This window comes from Lagopus muta, chromosome 2 (genome assembly GCF_023343835.1).
Source record: "Lagopus muta isolate bLagMut1 chromosome 2, bLagMut1 primary, whole genome shotgun sequence".
Taxonomy (NCBI): domain Eukaryota; kingdom Metazoa; phylum Chordata; class Aves; order Galliformes; family Phasianidae; genus Lagopus; species Lagopus muta.
Genome location: NC_064434.1, coordinates 28,326,842 through 28,341,376, shown reverse-complemented (window position 1 = coordinate 28,341,376; position 14,535 = coordinate 28,326,842). Strand labels below are relative to the sequence as shown.

Genomic DNA, 14,535 nt, shown 5'->3' with positions numbered 1-14,535 from the left:
ATATAAGAGTTTAAGCACACATATATGCGTATAAAAATTAAGAAGCATGAACCAGATTGTATGCTCCATAAACAGCTGTATCAAGAAAAATAGTAAGACTCTGTACTTCATTAAAATCATCTTGAGCGAGATCACACAGCACGTGTGGGAGAACCAGGGGATCAGACCCAGGCAACACAGGTTCATGAAAGGCAGGTCCTGCGTGATCTACCTGATTTCCCTTTATGATTGAGTGACCTGCCTGGTGGGTGAAGGAAGGGCTGTTGACATAGTCTACCTAAACATCAGCAAAGCCTTTGGCACTGTCTCCCACAGTGCATTCTCCTGGGGAAGCTGGCAGCTGGAATGGGCTGCCCAGGGAGGCAGTTGAGTCGGAAGCATTAAATAAATATTTAGATGTTGTACTAAGGGACACAGTTTAGCAGGGAAATGTTGGAGGTAAATGGACAGCTGAAGTAGGTGATTTTGGAGGCCTCTTTACACCTTTGTGATTCTAGCTTACATTTTAAAATTGCTTTGTAAGAAAGTCACTTATCAGCTTACTGCGGCAAATGCACAAAAGCCATTGGATTAAACAGCCAGTATGTCTTATTGCCCATGTTTGCTGTCACAGTGCACTTCACTGGAAGCAAGGTTTTAGCATTTAGCAGAGCAACAAGACCCACAGAACAGGGACCTACAACATCTTAAAATCTCTCATCAAGGTACTACAAAGAACGAGTAAAAAGACAACAGGAACAGTAATCCCATTTTATTCCTGTAACACTGAAAGAGATGCACAGAAAGAACTCCCAAGCGTACTGTTAAAGAACTATCCATCACTAAAAGAGCAGAACACCACAATACACAGGTCCTGAAGAAAGCTATTGCTTGGGTCATAACGGTTTGCTGTTACAAGTGTAACAGACAATGCACATTGTACTTGAAGGATGTAGGAATCAAATTTCAACAGATAAAAGAAAGCATTTATTACTGTATCAAAAAGTTTTCTAACACAAAGGACATTTTAACACAGGTAACGTTTTCTATATTTCTTTCACGGAACTTTCAAGTAAAAGTGACAGAATTCTTAGCAAAAATGTTTACTTACATTGAAGGCATTAGCTGCATTTTTATCGTAATACTTCTTCTTTTCATATTTATCCCTGATGAAAAATTCCACGGCTCTGAAAATAGCTAGTTTAAGGAAAACACGTGTTCAGAAAACAGCACCAGTAACCTAAAAGGCAGACGAGTTATTCAGATCAAGGAACTGCAGCAGATTCTGTTCACTCAATCACAATAAATAATAAACAATAAAACAGAAAGCACTCTACAGAGTTACTACTTCATCATCAAAAAAGTGCATCCTTTCACTGCAGAAAATTAATCAGTTTAATCTTGTAATGAAACAATATCAGAAGGATATACTAGAAGTAGCCAAGTGTTCCACAGCCATGATATTTGCAGTTAGTATTTATAAGCTGCAGCACTGCAAAAACCTGCAACAAAGGTGCTCATGTAGAGCAAGTAATTAAAGCACAGTTTAAGATCATAACTTGGAAAAAACACTTGCTCTTCAAAAGAAATGTATATCTCTGTTTTTCAATTTGAACAGAGAAGGTGCACAAACATAACTGAAACCAGAACATACAACTCATTAGCTCAAGCACAGATAGGGCACTAGCTATTTTCTTTAAGCATTATCTCAGCCCAATAAAGCAGCTCATCCAAAGTAGAGTGAATATTTTAACTTCACTAACGCTGACTCTGCAGTACCTGTAAAATAAATTTCAACTAATCTGTTCAGCAATATCATCCAATTTTGAAATCAAAGTTTCAACTATGGAAGCTGAGGTTCATTGCATCTTTTCATTGCATATTTTTTTCCCCTCAGTCAAAGGAAAAATACTTTAGTTCCATTCACAATCTCTTAAGATTAGCAGGGAGCTCACTACACTCAGTTCCTTCCTTCTGCACATCAAATTTTATCTTCAACAATAACAGTTTCAAGTGGTACGCAAGCACCACCTAAACACCTGCTTCATAAAAAGCTGCAATAACAAAATATTCTTTCTGTTCTGCTTACGAAGAAGGAAAATTGCTTCTGACAGGTTCTTGGCAACACCAAGTAAAGTATTCACAGGCAGACCAGTACTCAAATCCAGATAGAAGAATACAACTCACACAGCTGTCATGAAGGGGCTCTCTTCTCTTCAGCACTACTTGTCAGAAAGCAGCCTAGACCCGACAGACACTCTCCCTTTAGTGGCTGGCCCTTATATGAACCCAGCATAGCTCCACCCTGGGCCCACCTCTTCTTGTGGAACCACGTACCTGTGCTCCCTGGGCCAATCACACCCCTTCACCAGGTGCTCAGTGACCAGTTCAAGCCCTGACCTCACAGTTCCCCTACACTTTCATACCTCTTTTCAAATGTATTTGCATCCCACAGAGTACCTCACGCACTCTGAAATATCAGTATTAAGATAGCTATATACGCGTGGCTCTTCACACGTACTGAAGGACTGACATTTTGCCCAAAATCAAGGTAAAAAATAAATTGCAGATGAATGGAAGCCACAGAGTATGCAGTACCCATAATTTTTCATATTTAATTAAGAATAAACAGAATGACCTCAGAAATGTTATTTTCAATTTGCATTACAAATTACTTGCTGTAATGCATAAATTAAGTGTGAGGACAAGAGGGAGACTTTTTTTTTTCCAGTTTCCCAGACTGAACACTTGATATATGGGGCAGTTATAAAGTCTGAATTTTAAAAGTATTAACACAATCAGAAGTCTCCAAGTTTCACAAGGTTGATTTTCTTCAGGATGCTATTACTCTGGGGTATTCAGTTGTGTATTATGCATTCAAGGTAACCCACATCAACATACCTGAATTTTTGAACACCAACAAAGTTTCCTTTGGTCAGTAACTTCCTGAGCTCTTATTAGCAGAATTTAACACAGATGCCAAATCTGATTTCAAAGGCAAAAAAGAATGAAGAGACCAAAAGAAAAGATCTAACCTGCTCTTGGAACAAAAACACTTTCAAACAAGAGGAAACTAGTGCCCACATACAAACATCAAGATGATTCTCAGAGGTCTCCTGCCAGGCACAAGAGAAGATGAAAACATGCCCAGAAAGGTCAGTCTTGTGGTAAAGAAGTAGAAGTGACTGGGGGATTTTTATCAGAGATTTTCCTCCTCTAAGTTTCCTATGTCTCCACTCAGCTTCCTCAAAAGCAGAAGTATGAATACATCCCAGTACTACAGGAAACTAAATGCTAGCATGGAATAATATATACAAATTCAATCAATATATAGCAATGGGTTTTCACAGTTCACCCAAAAGATGATTCAGAATATTATGAATGTTAACAAGCAGAACACTTGCAAGACAACGATGATTTTATTCTGATACAAAACATCAAAAATGAATGGCACAAAGAAATCCGTATCACAGCAGCTTGTCACCAATGTCAAGCAGCTATACAGCTGCCAAAACTGAAGGGAAGAGAGTTAAACCAGAAAACGTCACCATCCTCTTTCCCTGTACTGTATTTTTTAATAAAGAGGACACATGAAATTAAATAAACTCAGTTTAAAATGTCACCTTTAGAAACTGACAAAAGACTAAATTATTATCTCCAGTGTTAACAAAAAGTTTTAAATAAACCTGGAAAGGCAAAAGTGATGATTTTCTCAGTTGCCAGAGATTTACTGTGCAACAAAGCTACTTTTGGCTTTACTCAGAACAAAAGCTTCAAGCACAGCATTATTAGTTCTCCTGCAATAACACCATTACATTCAAGTTAGCTGCAGTACAAAATGTACATCGTCAAGTTTTAAATAAGTTTTAATCTAAGCACTTCAGTCTTATGATAGATATCAAGTTTTACAGTATTACAGCTGGAAAACTACTGTGCTATGTAGTTCCAGGTTTGTTTGTTTTAATTATGCCTAGGCACATTTAACTCAAAAGTTACTGGAATATCAGAAACTCGTCAGATTTGCTCAAATGCACATTATAATTACGCCTGCAACCATTTAAAAGAAAATCTCTTGATACGTAGCATGTCAAGCATACTATCTAATAAACAGAAGAATCAAAATTGCTTTTATATAGAGATGGAGAAAATTCAGATCCAGTTAAAGCTAAGTCAGTTTGTCAGCCTCCATAGCCTATATTAGACATATGAGAGCAAGAAAAGATTCAGCTCAATTAACAGTAAGGTTTAAGATCTCATTATAATGAAGAGTTCCAGTAAGATCAAGTGAAGCAAATCCTACCTGTGGAGTACCATCACTAAATCAGAAGCTAATTCAAATCTAAATTAACACTACTATAAGTTTTACAACCGATTCCATACATTTAAGAAAGATTATTTTTGAAGAAAATGAATTATTTGTGGCAGATAATTTTTACTCCAGCCCCTCCTCTTCCAGATACCTGGTGATAAACACACACCAGCGTAAGTGGCAGCTGACAGATGTCTGGTTTACTCAGAAATTCCCGTGCTAATCATCTGTGCTCATACAGTTCACAGAGTACATACACTTCAACTTCAGAAAACCATACAGTTAATCTGGAGAAAGAAATCTGTTCTTCACTTGTGTAAGATCCAGTGACTTATTTTACATTACCACTCAGCTTATTATATCTTGTTCAAATTCTTCTAACTTTAGCTGGCAGTTATTCAAGACAAAGACAGAATTGAGAGCTCCCTGGTATCGCTCCAACTTCCTACATATATGGAATTTATGCAGTCACTTCTTTTGACAGTAAAAATAAATGAGGCTTGCCAAATCTCATTGCAAAGTAGATTTGCTATAACTGAAGCAATTTAAACCTTTTCTGAACTGTTCCCAACTTCTACTGCTTTTTCTTACATGCCAATATCAATGAAATAACGAGTTGCCAAATGGAGAATTTTCTTGAAATAGTAATAACATCTAAATTGCATTTAAAATAATTTCAATATGAAAACTAAAGCAAAAAGGATACTGATCTGTTTGAGGTCTTCGAAAGTTCTCTGGTAGATTTGCTTCATAGAGTAGTCTTGCTTTAGTATTTCCCATTTCTTGCATGCACTAAGGAAATGTTGTAGAAAACAGTTAGTTCATGACCCTTGCATATTTCCAAGTATCTACTTGATACAGTCAGAACGCTAAAGGTGTGACTGAATGATGCTGCAGGTTTTATTATTGCACAATTATTGCACTTAACAAGCTTCAGCTTCTCAAACTCATTCAGCATACCACAGATTCTTATGATCATGAGTATTTCTGATCCTCACTTGAGAGGAGTTCAAATTATGTAACAAAATTATTCACGAAATTGTTTAAATAATATAGTAGGTATTTGTGAATTGGTTATAGCTGACTAAAATCTGTCCAGTGCCATGGAATGAAAACTGAAAAATCTCTTGCACTATCTATAAAGGACATCCTCTGCTTACAATCAGAAGATCTAAAGAATACATGCAATACTTTATTAATATAGAACCACATTTGAAAGGAAGGGAAGGTAGAATACTCTTAAATACATCTCCTAAAAACCACAGGTATCTTTTTTTGATCATGTAATTTTCCTGTCTGTGCAGAGGTAGTAAGTTATCTTGCTGAACAGTTGCCCTAAAACATTTGAAAATCACCGTATATCTCCTGTCTCTATCCTTAGCTTGTAAAACATGATAAACTCAATCCTTTCAAAAGTATTCCTAGAATTCCTTCCAATTTGAAAACACATCAGCATTTTACCTGTATTTGCTCAGGTGTCCACTGGTCCAAGTTGACAGATTTGACTCTTGATATATGGACCCCAAGATTTCGATGTATTCCAGCACATCTGATGCAAATAAAAACACCAGTGTTCCATGAAGCCCATCGTGGACCTAAGGGAAATGTGAAAATATATTAGTTAATTTCAAAATTCCATATACTGTGACGATTTTCTTTCGCATTATTCTATTCTAAACAAAAGGACATCTGAAAAAAGGCTGACAGCTCCTTCTCCAAGACATCTAATTACTGCTAATGTGGTCAGCCATTTTATTTATGACTTTCTACTTAAAACTGGTATCATATAACATTTCAGTTAGCTGGAAAACACACCCCAAAGAAACTTTTAAAAGCTGGCTTATGAGTAGCAGGAAGATTTTGTTTACGCTTCGAATAACGCTTTATATGGCTACGCATCAAATGCAAAGATCAGCAAAAATCAGAAGATACCCCTTTCTCTCCAATTAAAAACCTACTAAGAAAAGCATGTGTAACTAGCTTGAAATTAAATGCAGAGTAATCTTATATTAATGAAACAAATCCTTTAATACCTCTATACGCATGGACTCCACAACACTAGCACGCGAGCTCTTGGGGAGCAATTATACAGGCATTTACAAAGTCAAATGATCAAATTACCCATGATGTATTCCAGCATCCAGACAATTTATGAACTCTACCATTGTTTCTCTGCTGTGCAAGCATGATGAGACAGACTTACATACAGTATGCTGTCCTGAAATCCCAAACACACCTGTAAGAGAATCAAGTCTAGCTCCACTTGGGTTATTTGACTGCAGTAATTTCAAGTAAAATGCCTTTTAAAATTCTCTTTAATGTTTTTACGAGGTTTTGGTTTTTTTTGAGTGCAATTTATGACTCAAGACTCAAATGCATATTAAGTAAAATTGTAGATGATACTAAGGCAGGAGGAGCTGTTGACTCCCCTGAGGGAGGAGATACCTTGCAGAAAGATCTTGACAAAAGAGAGGGCTTCGCAATCACCAACTGCATGAACTTTAAACAAGACCAAAAGCCTCCGCTATGCACTGTGTGGCCTCAACTTGAGCGCTGTGTGAAAGTTTGGGCACCGCGATATGAGAACGACATAAAACTACCAGAGAGCATCCAATGGAGGGCTACAGAGATGGTGAGGGGTCTGGAGGGGAAGATATGTGAGAAGCACTGAGGTCCTGAGTTTGCTCAGCCCAGAGCAGAGGAGCTGAGGGGAGACCTCATGGCGGCTGCAGCTCCTCACAGGGAGCAGAGGGGCAGTGACAGGGCCTGAAGGAATGGCATGGAGTTGTATCAAGAAAGGGAGACCTGGGGGTCAGGGAAAGGTTCTGCATCAGAGGTTGGTGGGCATGGAACAGGCTGCCCAGAGCAGTGGACATGGCCCCGAGCTGCCAGAGTTCAATCAGTATTTGGACAATACTCTCAGACATAGGGTTTGATTTTGGGTGGTGCTGTGTGGAGTAGGAGTTGGACTCAGTGATCCTTTGGGATCCTTTCTAACTCAGGATATTCTGTGATTCTGTGATATTCTGTGATATTGTCTTAACTCTTTTTTTTTTTTTTTTTTTTTTTATCTCACCTCTCAACACCACCAGCCTTAAAGGCACTGCTTTAAACTCCATCAAGTTCTGAACACTAAGGAATAAAGCGACTAAATAATTAACTGTCAGAAGCAGGAAAGCACAGTGAAAAAGATGGAAAGTGTTTAGAGCAATTATCTTCCCCCTTGGTAAGGACAGATGCACATCCAGATCACAACCATAACTGAAGCACTGTGCATTATTATAACTAACGCAGTATATAAATACTTTCCTTGGACCTAGAAAATCATGCCTCCTTCTCCTATCTTTAGATTAGGACTGGCTAGAATCAATCCACAACAGACAGCCTAACACAGGGTTGCTCACTCGCTCTTCTGTGATACAGAATGAAGGCAAAGGAAAAGTGAGAAAACTTACAGATATTGACAGTTTAGCAGGTGAAATCAAAGCTGTGCGCACAAGCAAAGCAGGAAGAGGGATCTGCTCATTACCTCCTACCAGCAGGTAGAAGGTTAGCCACCTGCTGGAAAGCAGGGCTTCAGCCTTACAGCTGCTTTGGAAAATAACCATGATCACCAATGTCCCTGCTTCCATCTCTTACCCTTGAACTTTAAATGCACAACACAACACTGGCAATGGAATAGTCAGTCAGTGTCAGCAGTTACTTGTCTCCTCTCAGTTTCTTGTCCATTCACCTCTCTCACTTGAGAGGAGGAAGACAGGAAGGGAAAAGTCTTGGCAATGCACAAGCACTGTTCAGCATTAGCAAAAACAAGGAAGAAAGAAATCCTTTCAGTTAGCCTCCATTCTTTGGAATTGCTGTACAAAATCCCAACACACATTCACACAGCCCTGTCTTTACTGCAGAAGGCTTTCCACTTAATAGTTGTTTTGGGTAGACACTTTGCTTTTAATTTGTCTTGTTCATGATCTCAGCAAGTCAGACTACCTTATGTTCACTGTTTGACCTCCAAAATCGTAAGTATTAAGATATCTGGCAGTTTTAGAAGTAATTGCTACTATCATAAAGTTAGATTTCAGGGGTCAAGAGAGCTAACAATTACTCACTGAAACCAACATTGACAAACCACACCACACTCCATCTTCAATGGAGAAACTAACTCTAGTTAGGTAAGAACTAACAGTAAGGCTATTTGGAATACAAATATTGGAACAGCACAAAAGCCAGCAACCTCTTGATCTGTCATTTCCCCCACCCCACCAAGAACTACATACATAGCTAGAGCACAGGAAAACCCCACTACCAACACACACTAGTTTTAGCATACTAGAAGGGAGTTTTGCAGGCTACCTGCCCCAAAATATTAATTGAGTTTCAGCTAAAGTTGTTGAATACAGCAAAAAACTTACTCTACATACTTCCTTAGCCACCCTGTTATAGATAATATAACTGTTTATGCAGGTGCTTAATACAGCCACCCTCATTGTGTTACTACAATGACAGGAGACATTTATCTGTAGTACCTATGCATCATATTTTTTATCTGTAGTGTATCATATTTTTGCCCCTCACGGTGTTCACATTGACACTATCATTGTGTTTATTTCTAAACGTGGCTGGACTACAACTACACATCCCATCGGTCTGTGAGCTAGGCATTGCTCTTCAGGCCAACTGTCTAGTTCCCTGTTCCTCAGACTTTTTCAGCTATCATATCCCATATGCATACATTCTCCTTTGATAAGATGCAATCAGAATGGGGGCTCTACATGTCTGAGGTCTATTACAATAAGTTGGGACGAAGATTGCTAACCTAAAATTTTGTTAGCAAACAGTGAAATCATAACATACCATAGTTACTATTCTCTTGAAAAGGAACAGTTTTGTTATTCTCAGATGTTCATTAACTTTATTTAAGAAATAACTCAGTGAAATAAAACTTCTTAAAGCAACAGAGTAGCAGACTAAGTAGTGTAACAGTGCTGACAAACCTGAGAAAAAAAAACCTGTAAAATCTTAACAAAAAAACCTTCTATTTGAGATATTTATATGTTCATGTAAATTAATCAAGATTCTTCAATGTCCTGCTAAACGGAGAAACACAAGTGGTGTTTCCCACTGTACTGGGTCTGGCTGGGATAGATTGCTTTCTTCCCAGCAGCTCTGCAGCTGTGTCAGTGTCACACGCACTGTACCACCGTGTGCTCAGCAGTAAAATCCCAGGGTGAAGAGGAGGAACCCATGGTTACACAACCTTGAGTTCCTGAACAGCACCAACTGTGATACATTTGAGTATTTAAGGGACCATCGAGGCTTCAGAATGACACAGCCACAAGACTCAGCATTTGCTGGCCTATCTTCAGCATTCAGAATTGACAGATAACTTGTAAATTTAAGAAACATGCTGAAGAGAGGTTTTTTCCCCACTTACAGTAAACTTCCCTGTCACTACTGTTATTGTGCAGAACATTCTCCCTATTCGCAAAAATATCTCCAGCTACTGAAAAGATGAGAACATCTCAAAATCAGACTTGAGCTTTTTTCAGCCTAAACATAAAGACCTTGAAAGTCCATGGCAAATTTTAAACACAAGTCTTCACAGAAGCTGATTTAAATCCAATTTTTAAACTGCTGAAAAAGTTATCCATCTTCACACAGCACTCTTGTATTACAAAATGCATTTCAGAGGGTGAATTTTGTGATCAGCAAGCATCATTTTTAGATATTCTGTTGAACCACACGCTCTTCTCTAAACAGATTTCAGAGTCTTTGCACTTTTCCCTTTTTGGGCTATCACTTTAAATAATATGGGAAGAAATATCAAAACTGGACTAGTTCCTTGCATGTTTTCAATGTGCCCCTTACATCTCTTTCTTCCCTATTCCCACAGCTCACGTTGGGCAAAATGCTCTTCTCCTTCATATTAGAAAGTAGATCAATTAGGCAGCAATAAAAAATACCAGCATTGCTGATGCTCCCTGTTAATGTAACTAATGTAACTGCAACTTATAGATACAAGTTTTTGTGGGTACAGCTCTAAGATCTACAGATCTAACTCTTCAGGCAACAATAACAACAGCAATGACAATGCTGAGTCTGGTTTAGTGCATCATACAAGAAAACAAAAGCCAAAGTACATCTGTTATAGGAAGCCTAAGGCTTAAGTTTCCTTCCCTTTGCCACCACTACCTGCTCAGCTGCTGGAGTAGCAGGTTAACACGGAAATATTTATTTGGCTGCAGCAGAGGTGCTGCCCACACTTACTGAACATCTTAACTTACAAAGAGCAAAGAGGTGAGAACTGCAGTAAAACGCACAAGGACGAGGCCTTACATTACACTGTCAAAGGGAAGGTGGCTCTTTTACATCTCAACAAGCTACTCTAAATCCTTTGGACTATGCGCCTTTAAATAGGTAGCATGGAAATTAATAAGTTTTCCTTATTTAAAACTTGATGTCAGTGACAAAAGCTTGTCAAGGTTTTCACTTTAAATAAGATTTAGAATCACAGAATCATAGAATCGCTCAGGTTGGAAAAGACCTTGAAGATCATCGAGTCCAACCACAACCTAACCATACTACCCTAACTCTAACAGCCCTCTGCTAAATCATGTCCCTGAGCACCACATCCAAGTGGTTTTTGTATTACTCTTCAATTTGCTTATGCTCTACATCCCTACAGATACCGAGTAGCAATTCTACAAGGAAGGAAACCAATTACACATAACAGTGCACTCAGTGCTTTGCATTCTCGAAATAATCTGTAGCAAACTTATCTGGGGCCAACATCACCTACATCTTCTGCAGACACAATTCTGTGATTTATCCTTTCACTCTGCTCTGACCAGGAAATCCACGGTAGTAACTTTAATTCCCTTCTCTTTTGCCAAACAGGAGGAACACCGGCTGACACTTTATTTGTCGAATAACTGGCTCCATCTTGTGGAAAAGCGAGTTAACTGCAAGAAGATTTACTGGTCTGCTCATTGCCAGCCAGTTCCTACAAGTCACCTTTTTGCCAAAGATATACCAAAATCCCAGAGGCTGCTATCAGCGCACGGACATGCAGTGCTCTCTCTGCATTACTTCTCAGTGTATTCAGACAGCACAAGCACCCTTCTGCTAGAGACTTTAATGAGTTATCAATCAAAGTTTTCCAGAAACATTTATCCAAGCTGAGTTCCAGATAAAGATCACCAACAGAAGGCAAGCGTTCTTATACACCAGATACAGAGAAGGAAAGGAAAACAAACAGGCAGCTGTGTTTAGCAGAGTTCAGCAAGCATTGGGACAATACTCTCAGAAACACAGTTTGATTTTTGAGTGGTCATATGTGCAACCAGGATTGATCCTTGAAGCTCCCTTCCAACTTGGGACAGCCTATGATTTCATGAAAAAGAATGGCTAACACGAGTTCCATGGGGCAACAGGGAAAAACAAAAGCACAAGCAGAACCAAAGCGACTCCTCTGAATACCTCCTGTCAAAACACCAGAGACAGAGATTAGGCCAAGGGGAGACTAAGATGCTCAAAAGCCATACAGTCAAGTATTTTCAGTACAATCCTGCTGTTTCAAAGATCTCTCACCAGCTTCACTGGAAGCTGCTCAGTCCTCCCAAAGGAAGTGGAATCCTACTCACCATCTCCTACTGTGTGTAACCTGTCACACATGCTCAAAAACAAACAGCAAGAAAAAACACCCCAGAACAAACACACAAAAACCTTAACTGCAGTGTTAATAAGGTCTACTGAATCAGTTAAGTCTTCAAAATAGGAGGAAGAAGCCAGGAAGAAAAATGTCAGATTTAATGAATTAAAAACCAGACCTTCTTAGAAAGAACATGTGAGGTCTTCAAGATTTTTAAAGATCTTTCAGCTAAGAAACTGTGCAAGAACAACTCCACAAGAATCTTTACTCTTAAAAAAAATGTTCTTCAAAGACCTTGAGTTTTGGTCTTTAGAAAGTACTGATATGAGACTATTTACCTGCTATCTGTTCCACTCATTTAGTTTCTGATTTTCACCTGTAGCACATTTTTATGTCACACCGTTTCCCCACATTAAGCTCATTTTTTTCCTATGCAGTAGAGGAGGAATTCATTCTTCACCTCCGTGCTTTATCCAAGCACTGCCTTCATGTGCCTTTCAGATGTGAACATCTACATAGGCAACAAAATGCTCTTTTATATAAAAAAGGCAACAAATATCTGTAGCTTGAACAAATATGCAGAACCATAAAACGATTTGGGTTGGAAGGGACCTTAAAGATCACCTCATTTAAAGTAGTTAGTAGAAATCTCTTGCTCTTCTCTGAAGCGGAATTCTTCCCAAAACAAGATCTTCAGCGGTTTTGTCACACAATCAAGGCCAGAATTCAAGCAGAAACTTAAAACTTGCTACATGAAGAAAAGCCTGGGGAGACTTCAAACACAAGGAGCAGCTTTTGGTAGTTTTAAATAAAATTGAACTCAGCAACATGAGGTTGTGCTGAAGGTCAGCAATAAAAGCCATTACACACTGCTAAGAGCTCAGCTCGGTAATGGCTGAGAATTGTACAGCTCAGGATTTATTGCAAGAACATTGGAAAAACAAGACTTGGATGCATAGCACGGCTATTTTTAGCCAAAATCTGGTAATTGCTGTAGAGTTTCAAGGACAGAATTCCCAATACTTTGTCTCTTCCATCTGAACAACCAATTTTCATGAAAGCCATCTTAACCGCAAAAGCCACCCAGAAGTATTGGCTCCCTGCACAGGCTGTCCTTTCCCCTGGAACTCAGTGAAATCCCAATCAGCCTGTTCCATTTCAGCTCACTAACACCTACTTCAATAGCAGCAATAATTGTTTAATGTGTTTCAAATGCAGTCAGTACCCTATTTCTACAACATACAATATAAAAGGAGGCCTCAACTAGAATGGAAGTTCTTTCAGTTCTGTTTAAGCCACAAAATTTAGTATACACAGTTGATTTACTTGATAATCACATACAGCTTCAACAATAACAAATTAAAATCCAAATTATAACTGGTTTAACTCTAGGATATATTCAAGTAATACAACAAGGACACAACAGATGGAACCAAAATATTTCAGCCTCACTTCAGTCACATATTAGAAACATGAGTTTGACTGAATAAGACTGTGAGATGTTTGCTTTTCCAAAACTAAAAAAAAATTTAAAAATTTACCAAAGATTAGGTGATCATATGACGTGAAATCTAAGTTATCAAACAATAAAAGTACTGTATTTCCAAGCTCAGTGTGAACTAATACACATACACACACCCCATACATCACTGATTCAAGTGATATTAGGAAAAAACTGAGATCAAGATGGCCTTTTTGAGGATTTGTTCCCCGAAATATCACAAGGTCTCCTATACACCCTATCTGTAAGATGACAATATTTTCATTAGGAATGTTTTTAATACTTTTTAAAAACAACATGTCATTTTTATCTCAGTGAATTGTCATAAATCTTCCCTTAAAGCATCACTTTCCAAACTCAGTACGTCCCATCACAGATTTCCCCAGTCACTCTCACCATCTCCAGGCAAGCAGGCCCACAACCAGCTATTAGAACTGACAGAGCTCCCTTGCCTGCCAGCTCGAGCTCCTCACCCAGCACAAACAGAGAGCATAAGCAGAGTACATGGGATGTTTCCACAGCAGTGCTCTCAGTCTTGCAGAATGGCAGCACACCACAGCGTACCCTTTGGAAAGTAAAGTCACAGCTCTTTCACATCAGATGTTGTCACAGGTGCCAACCTGTTCACATTCAACAAGCCAGCAGCCTTAGGAATCAAATCTGGATTTGGCTAAGGAGCAGAGCTCTGATTTCATTCAGCCTCTTGGCTCAAAGAGAAAGCACTGCTCATGTCAGAGTTCAAGCTGCAAGAAAAGAAGTGTGCAAGCACTCACTTCCTCTTAGCAGCATCTGGTATTTTCTGTAAAGACAAGGTTATGTTGCATTTTCACATTTCAGTAAGAGGCTTCTGGAACTGGTCTTGACTACAGTTTTCCCCTTGTCAGCAAGGAACTACTGAAAGGCTTACTGTTTTTAAGTGAACAACTTATATTCCTTTCATATGCAGAAATAAAAAGAAAACGTAGGGAACTGTGACCTTACAAAAATGTTTTCACAGGTTAATAGCTAAGCATTGAAGGTACCACTGATAAGAACTATATATATATATATATATATATATATATATATATATATATACACACATATATATATACACAC

The 14,535-nt window shown here is 38.6% G+C and overlaps 1 protein-coding gene across 4 annotated transcripts in view; it reads right to left on the bottom strand.

Annotated features, from left to right (window-relative positions):
• The window catches only part of SMAP1 (small ArfGAP 1), a 96,611-nt gene that overhangs the window by 65,887 nt on the left and 16,189 nt on the right, over positions 1-14,535 (bottom strand). For all 4 annotated transcript variants that reach the window (XR_007375533.1, XM_048938252.1, XM_048938254.1 and 1 more), the window contains exons 2-4: positions 5,750-5,883; positions 4,995-5,080; positions 1,091-1,166 (exon numbers count right to left, since the gene is read on the bottom strand). Coding sequence is in view for 3 of the 4 variants with exons in the window: in XM_048938252.1 (XP_048794209.1) it covers positions 1,091-1,166; positions 4,995-5,080; positions 5,750-5,883 (296 nt within the window). In the remaining variant the exon portion in view is untranslated. The remainder of the gene's footprint in view (positions 1-1,090; positions 1,167-4,994; positions 5,081-5,749; positions 5,884-14,535) is intronic.